The sequence below is a fragment of the Drosophila navojoa genome, chromosome 2, assembly GCF_054131105.1.
Source record: "Drosophila navojoa isolate 15081-1374.11 chromosome 2, UAZ_NAV_1.0, whole genome shotgun sequence".
NCBI classification, from domain to species: Eukaryota; Metazoa; Arthropoda; class Insecta; order Diptera; family Drosophilidae; genus Drosophila; species Drosophila navojoa.
In genome coordinates, this window is record NC_142890.1 from 30,695,841 (window position 1) to 30,704,368 (window position 8,528).

At 37.9% G+C, this 8,528-nt stretch overlaps 1 protein-coding gene and 1 long non-coding RNA gene across 2 annotated transcripts; both read right to left on the reverse strand.

Annotated features, from left to right (window-relative positions):
• Positions 1 to 3,963: 3,963 nt before the first annotated feature.
• tomboy20 (mitochondrial import receptor subunit tomboy20) lies at positions 3,964 to 5,293 on the reverse strand. The gene is made up of 2 exons (XM_089256222.1): positions 4,254 to 5,293; positions 3,964 to 4,175 (listed from the first exon to the last, which is right to left on the reverse strand). The coding sequence occupies exon 1, from the start codon at positions 5,127 to 5,129 to the stop codon at positions 4,656 to 4,658; it is 474 nt and encodes a 157-aa protein (XP_089112348.1). The 5' UTR covers positions 5,130 to 5,293; the 3' UTR covers positions 3,964 to 4,175; positions 4,254 to 4,655.
• Positions 5,294 to 7,127: 1,834 nt separating this feature from the next.
• On the reverse strand, positions 7,128 to 8,006 carry LOC149092460 (uncharacterized). The gene is made up of 2 exons (XR_016196243.1): positions 7,749 to 8,006; positions 7,128 to 7,693 (listed from the first exon to the last, which is right to left on the reverse strand). It is a non-coding gene; the product is annotated as an uncharacterized LOC149092460 (long non-coding RNA).
• Between the last annotated feature and the right edge of the window lie 522 nt (positions 8,007 to 8,528).

Below are 8,528 nucleotides of genomic sequence, written 5' to 3' on the forward strand. Positions count from 1 at the left end.
GCGGGGGCACTTCTAACGCATCCTTGACTTACTGTGTCATGCTATCTCGTAATGGCAGAACAATGGCGTTTTATCTAATTACTTTGACTTCCATTCTGTTGTCTGCTTCAGCAGCTGCAGCCCAACATATAAATTACGCTTGTTCTGGTCCGACAATCACTGACAGAACTTTTGGTGATAATGTGCATACGTATATATAGCGAGAAACTTGTTGCCTAATCCGGGCTTAATTTAACCGAATTCAAATCAAAGAATCCCACTTCTAATATCTAAGCCAAAGAGTATATTGGTTTTAAGAAATGCCCGCTTTGCGCGACGGCCACACTTCGCTACCATAGCAAAAGTGCACCTATAGGGACATGAAAATTTGAGTATATTCTCGCCATCGAAACCCAAGTTCATGAAGAGAATAATAATATCTAATATGCATAGAGATGTACTGGATATATCTTTGCATATTTGTAAATTGGTAAAACAGTTTAAAAACTAAATTTAACACATGCGTTACCGTTAAGATCCTCAACAAATCAATGAAGGAACTGGAGTTCAAGTCCACTAAGAGAAAGAAATTTAATTTGAAAGAGCACTATGTAGTCGGTAACGGCCGAACCTTAAATTCAAAATTTTCATACCCTGAACCCATTGAAAATGGGAAATCAGGGTATAAAATGCGAGGGTATCCCCTAGTCGAGCAGTCTTGACTAGAGCCTTCTCACTTGTTATACCCTGAACCCATTGAAAATGGGAAATCAGGGTATAATGTTTTGTGTAAAAGTATGTAACAGGCAGAAGGAATCATCGCAGACCCCATAAAGTATATATATTCTTGATCAGCACGACGAGCTGAGTCCATATAGCCCTGTCCGTATGAACGCCGAGATCTCAGAAGATATAAGAGCTAGAGAGCTGAAATTTTTTGTGCATACTCGTGTATACCATACGCAGTACGCGTTTGCTTTATTTTTAATCAGATAACTCATCAGATAACTTTTTATCGAGAATAATCGAAAAATTGATTTTGTTTTTTGAGCCTCATCGGAGTACTATTAGACATAGAGACTTCAGATTTACTGTGTATATATATATGATGAATACAAACATTTTGTAATCAACAGATTTTGGATACCACGCCCCCTTCGCCCCCAATTTGCAAAAAACGTATTTCAAGTACTAGAGACTTGTGCCTTAGAATGTACACACATTTTGATATGATTACGCTCTGAAAATTTCATTAAGATTGCATGTCTACAAAAAAAGTTATTCATCAAATAAATTCTCATACTATTGCCCACACTGCAGCGCAGCCCAAGCGCAGTCGCTGCTTACTGCGCAGTTAGCAGAGCACAGGCGCGTGAGGGTGGATGCATGTGTATGTATGTATGCGTGCATAAAAGAAGTGCAGAATATCAGCTTGGATGGTTCAGGGTATCTCCTAGTCGAGCAGTCTCGACTAGAATCTTCTCACTTGTTATACTCATTCACGAAGTGAATTAGTATATTGGTTTTGTGCAATGTCCGTCTTGCTGTCCGTCCGTCTGTCCGTCTGTTCGTATGAACGCAGTTCATTTCGCCGCTATTGGAGCTAGAGACTTGAAATTTGGAACACATACTCGTGTATAACTCCGATTTATAAAGTGTTAAAATTTTTCCGATCCGCCCACTAGGGGCGTGGCAAATCGGAAAATGCATTTTCCGATATACCAGAAATCATGTTAGTTGAAGAGCTAGAAAGTTGAAATTTGGTATGTAGATCCGCGTTGACCCCCCAAGTCCAAAAAGCTATGGTGGATATATCTACGCCCATTGGGGGCGTGGCAAATCAGATAAAACTGTATCTGCTAAAGTTCTAAAGCTAGAACGTTGAAATTTCGCACGTGAGCTAATGCTTTAATTCTATAATGCTGATGAAAAATTTTATGTCTACGCCTACTGGGGGCGTGAACTGAAGATATAGTAATTTTTCAAATTTGGCTATATTTTAGGCACTATTGATGCTAGAGACTTGAAATTTGGTATATATACGCAAGTTGACCTCCCAAGTCCAACAAGCTATAGTGGATATATGTCCGGCCAAAGGGGGCGTGGCAAACTGCAAAACTTTACATCTCCTACAGCTTAAGAGCTAGAAGCTTCAAATTCGGATAGTTGAGTTACTGGTAACCTCCTCTATCGATCTATCCTCAGCGAAGCATTCAAATTTCGCATTTACGTTACCGTTAGCTCTTTCTAAGAACTGGCCATTTGTAGTATCAAATTGCCGCATTTATATGCTTGAGCTATCTATGTATGTACATGTATATACAAATAGGCTTAATAGGCATTGATAACACGGAAGGAAACATTTTTATAAAATTTAAAGTAAAATTTAAATATTTAAAAGATATAAAAGAAGCTAAAATAACAAAATTTGCAATTTACAAAAAAGAGTTTTCCGCGGGATTTGAACTCGCACCCAAGCCATGTTTGTCAAAATAACAACAACAAATTTAACCGGCGCCTTTGCTGACAGCGCCACCGCCTACTGTCAACAATGGTAATTAAAATGAAATGCAAAAATAAGATTCTTGTTATGAGAGTAGCGGATGGTAAATTCAAGAACCAAGCAAAAACAAATCAGTCTCATTTCAACGCTAGAGTATGCATTTATGTGTACATACATACATACATACAAATGAGCGCGTGCATAAGAAAGGCTGGAATGCTTGATGCTACATATGCGTGCAGGTTTATGTACATACATATACATGCATAAATGCGTACATACATATATGAGGGCTATTTAAGAAGAAACAAATTTAAACTTATAAAATTTTTCAATTAGAAAAAAGAATAAAATAAGTATCTATTTTATAAAAAACGAAATATGTATGAAAAAAACACAAAACATTGAAGGGGCTTTGAATCTCCGCCGCTGTAACATAGTAACCTGCGACGCCTCTATCACCCACGCTATCGTCTTGGTTGACAATCAGGTAGCTAAAATACAATAAGCTAATAACAGAGCGTCATCTGACAAAACTACAATAACAGCTAGAAAATCCAGAAATCAATCGCAATTCTTGGAATGCTAAAAAGCGCGCTTTTGTAATGTAAGCAAACGCTTATGAATCTGCAATAGGTGTGACCGAAAGCTATTAACGAAAATTACCATACATTTGTACTCAAAAAGTGCACGATCAATATAATAATTATCGATTACTCGATAAAAATTACCAAAAGCTACAATATAATCAAAAAGCATAATTGTTTTGTATTACATTTTTTTAAATCCCAATTAAATTTGAAAAAAGAATAAATGCCCCTTTGTAAACATAGCATCATGTATACGGACTGTGAATGAGTATTCCGCAGTCGGTATCGCCCGACTGCAACGTTCTTACTTGTTTTTTGCTTAGATTAACGACCTTTCGACAGCTTGTGGCCCTTGTCTAAGAGCCGTGAGATATGCCAGCTTGGTGTTTGGGGCTAATATACAGACCATGCTTCGATAATGGCCAAAGCAACCGTTATTCAAGACCCAAGACAAACAGTGACCAAAACTTTGCATAAACACTGTTTGCAACGCAACAAAGCAACCTTGAGGAGTCTCGGTTGGAAAGGGACTGGGGCAGATTGCTGCTCCAAAAAAGCAAAGGTCACTGCGTTCCATTTAATACCATCAGTTGACTTGGCCACTGATATAGTATCTGTGGGGTTTGCTCCGAATGACAAATGTCCTGTGATGGGGTCGAATTATGCACATGAAAACCTTCTCAGATAGAGAGAAAGAGAGAGACGGAGATACCCCAGACACCAGCAGACTGACCGCTCCCAAGCGCGCTGTTTGTTTGCCTGTTCAGTTACTACATATATGTATGTATGTGTGTATGTGAGCAGTGAAGCTAATGCAAATCAAGAGCAGACCAACGACGTCAAGGTGCCCAGTAAAATGAGATTCAAATTAAATTCATATAATTTTAATCATTTTATTGCAAGAATGCCCTATATATGTATTGTGAAACGGCTGTTGATATTGTCGGAACGTTTACCTATACATTATTTTGGATATGTTCTAGTCTGTCCCCAAAGCAGGAAAATGTAACCAACCCTCATCAGCATCAAATCAATACAGGACATACGATATTGCTCATCCCTTCACGAATTAGCCGAAAATGAGCGTCTGTAGCATTATTGCCCTGAAAGTTATGTGGAAAAATAAATATATGTATATACAGCTAAACTCTAAATATTTTTATGATTTCAACTCTACTTACATTATGTTAGCTATAAAGCGGTCCAATTCATCTGAGTCTGGGTATCTGCCCTTAAGGTTCATTGTATGCCACCCACATAGCTCTGATAAAACCTGTGCCCCACTTTGTAATAAGCGCTAATTACCCTCGAGACATTTTGGCAACTTGAGATATGAAAATGTTGTAGGCCAATTAGTCCAAATGTTTTTTGTCAGGTAGGTAAACGTTTCATTGCACAGATGAAAATACAATGAATCACGTATCGGCTCTTTCACACTTGCACTATAAATCTACATATATATGTATACTCTACATATATATATACATATATGTATGTATAATTGATGAAACGTATTAACTGTAATGTTGAAAGAGTAAACGAACAGGAATTTGGGAGCTTAAATTGTCGACGATTTGGATGGGCTATTCCACACTTCCGTCGTCAGCAACGAGTCCAGTCATTAAATTATCATTTATACTTGTCTGCCTCTGGGCGTTCATATTGTAATTGTTCAACTTGTAAACGAGCAGAGAGAAAACCTCTACCGGTAGAGTAGACTGCAGCACACTGAGCAGCTTGCCAGGCTTGTTGCAGACGACGATCGCATTCATCAGATGATCGGCTCCTCGCTCGAAGTTTCCCTCGGTGATTAGAAGTTCGCCCTTGTGGATTTCCTGCATAAAGTAGCGCTCGATAGAGCGCTGATCGGTCAAGATGGGCACACCTTCGTGCTGATCGGGCTTCCGATTGCGACGACGACGCTCGTAGAGCTTTTTCTTGAATTCGGGGTGGTTGCGGCGCTTGCTGTCGAAATAAACGCAATAGCCGACAAATGCGACGCTGGCCAAGCCAGCGACAAGGCTCAGAGACGTTTTATTGACAAGCACTCCAATCATTTTGAAACAATTTTTGCTGTAACGAAATATCTATTGAGAGCGGATAAAATCTTGGGACTGAACGATGCTACTTTTAAAATTGTGTTTAAAAAAAAAATTATTTGTATGATATCCAATAAACCGATCGACTACTAAGAAGAACTACAAAATGTATAACATTCCAAATCTATTCAAACTAACATGACCTTCAAATTCCATATGACAAGCAGGTTTTGTATGGGTATTGAACAGGTAAGGTTGGATTGATATTCTCGGTTTCAGCAGATTAAGATTGAAGACTCCACCCACTAAGCCCTCCTGCGAACGTTCACTTTAACCGACTTTTTTATACCCTGAACCCATTGAAAATGGGAAATCAGGGTATAATGGTTTTGTTGAAATGTATGTAACAGGCAGAAGGAGGCGTGGCAGACCCCACAAATGTATATACATATATTCTTGATCAGGGCGATGAGCTGAGTCGATTTAGCCCTGTCCGTCTGTCTGTCCGTCCGTCCGTCCGTCAGTCCGTATGCTTGAACGCGTCGATTTCAGAAGATATAAGAGCTAGAGACTTCAATTTTTTTTTAAAATGTCCGTATATATCACGCGCATATCGAGTTTATCATTAAAAAACGATAACTCATTCCGATATTTTTTTATCGATAAAAAACCTTATCGAAGATCACTTAAATAATTTTATCTCCTGCATCTTTCAAGCTAGAGTCTCCAAACTTAAAATGTATACTAAGATGAATTTTATACAATTTCGGTTTTTGTTAAAATTCACCCCCCACCCCTAAATCCACCCCCTCACCCTCATCTTTGTAAAAGTCGTATATCAAATATTAGAGACTTGAGCTTCGGTATACACATACATTTAAACATTATAATTACGTTCTGAAAGTTTCATTACGATCGTACGTCTAGAAATTAAATTATTCTACAAATAAGTTCTCATTATATAGCCAACACGCAGCGCGACCCAAGCGCAATCGCCTGTATATGCGAGTATGTGTGTGCGCGTGTGTTTGTTTGTATGTGTATGTGCGTGCGTGTGTTTGTTTGCATGTGTGTGTGTGTGCTAATTATTATTGAAATATCAGTTATTGTACGGTTCAGAGGATCTCGTAGTCGAGCAGTCTCGACTAGAGCTTTCTTACTTGTTTTTTACTTACTTACCACATTAAATCATTGTCCAAATGTACTAAAAGTTATATTTGAGCTCTAAAAGACGGACTTTTGCCATGATGCACATTTTTATACCCTGAACCCATTGAAAATGGGAATCAGGGTATAATGTTTTTGTGAAAAAGTATGTAACAAGCAGAAGGAATCTTCGCAGACCCCATAAAGTATATATATTTTGGTCAGCACGACAAGCTGAGTCGATATAGCCCTGTCCGTCAGACTGTCCATCCGTCCGTCTGTCTGTCCGTATGAACGCAGAGATCTCAGAAGATATAACAGCTAGAGAGCTGAAATTTTGTGTGCATACTCGCCTATACCATACGCAGTAAGAGTTTGCTTTATTTTTTCGATAACTCATCCGATAACTTTTTTATCGCGAATAATAGAAAAATTGATTTTGTTTTTTGAGCCTCATTAGAATACTATTAGACGTGGAGACTGATTTACTGTGTATATAGATATGATAAATACAAACATTTTGTAATCAACAGATTTTGGATACCACGCCCCCTTCGCCCAAATTTGTAAACGTATTTTAAGTACTAGAGATTTGTGTTTTAGAACGTACACACATTTTGACCATATGATTACGCTCTGAAAATTGTATGTCTACAAAAGAAGTTATTCATCAAATAAATTTTCATACTATTGCCCACACTTAGGGACACGATATCGAATGCAAAGTATCGATCATGTACTCATAAGAAGCATCAAAAGAAAAGCATCGTACTTATAAAAATATCAAATCAAAAGCATCGATGCTGCAAGGTATCGGATGAAATGTTTATTAAATCTAGGATATCTTTCATGTTTTTTTTTAATAAAAAGTTACAAGTAAATTTTTAATATTACATAGTACAATGAAGTTATGTTAAGTTATATATTCCATTCCTCCTCTGCACAATCGCCTAAAAAAAGAAGTTTGTCAAGCCTTTTGGGTGACAATCGGCTGCGAGTTTTGGTTATGGTACTTCCAGCTTTGGAGAAAAGGCGCTCAGAGGGCACGGACGTCGCGGAAATTCCCAAATATTTTTGAGCTAAGTTGTATAGTTTGGGATAAACTACTTTCATATCAGCCCATTGTTTTAAAGGGTCGATGGAAAGTGGTAAAACATGGGTAGATAGGTAGCGACCTACTTCGTCATCGTTTATTGTAGATCTTGTTTTTTTGGTCTGCTTCCCTGCATGCGTCCACTTCTTATAATCACTCCAAAGATTGTTTGCTGAATCTATGGAAGTATCACTCTCATTCTCACTGGAGAGAGAATTAGAAATTATGCATGTTTGAGGTGTTTCCTGATGATTTAAGAGTTTTGAAGCAAATTTTGCACTTCACCTCGTCGTTGCGTATTCTGGTGAAATACTGCCAAACACTGCTGTGGCTTGGTGGCATTCTTTTAAAGAAATATATTTCAATAAACTGCATAGAGTAATTGCTTTATTACTTACTTTAACTATAAATCAAATTGACTTCGATAATAATTCACTGTTTTAACCTTTTTTAATGATTCAACTCAAACTCAGTCTCAAATTTTGCGCAAATTGGCTGGCGAGCTTGACTTGATCCCGCGTATTTTTCTTTACTCGATATGGCTCTAGAGATACTCGATAAGTAAAAATATCGAAACCAAAACATCGAGTAAAAAGTATCGGTATCATCGCCCCAATGTATCCGATACCGAAAATATCGATACTTTTTTCGTGTCCCTACCCACACTGCAGCGCGGCCCGAGCGCAGTCGCTGCTTACTGCGCAGTTAGCAGAGCGCGGGCGCGTGAGGGTGGATGCATTTGTATGTATGTGTAAGTGCATAAAAGAAATGCAGAATGATAAGAATATCAGCTTGGAGGGTTCAGGGTATCTCCTAGTCGAGCAGTGTCGACTAGAGCCTTCTTACTTGTTATCTATAAAGCATTGACTTTAAATAAATCTGCAAAAAATCCGCAGCTTTACCATTTGATACCCAGCACAAGCTGCTTTCCTTGGAACGCGGCAGCAATTGGCGGTCTTAAGGTATTGAATTTCGACTTATTTATTTGCGATTTTAATTGAAGCTCATTAGTGAAGGTAGTAATTAAATTGTAAAAGAATTCCTAACTTTTAATAAATTAATTAGTTTACAACTTACAGTCGATTCTATAATTTCCCTCTGATACATCATAAGAGTCGCCAAATTTTAAATACATATTCAGATGCATTTTATACAATTTCGATTTTTAATATAATTCA

Excerpts from the sequence above, each read along its gene's own strand:
- tomboy20 (XM_089256222.1), bottom strand. The coding sequence starts at position 5,129 with ATGATTGGAGTGCTTGTCAATAAAACGTCTCTGAGCCTTGTCGCTGGC.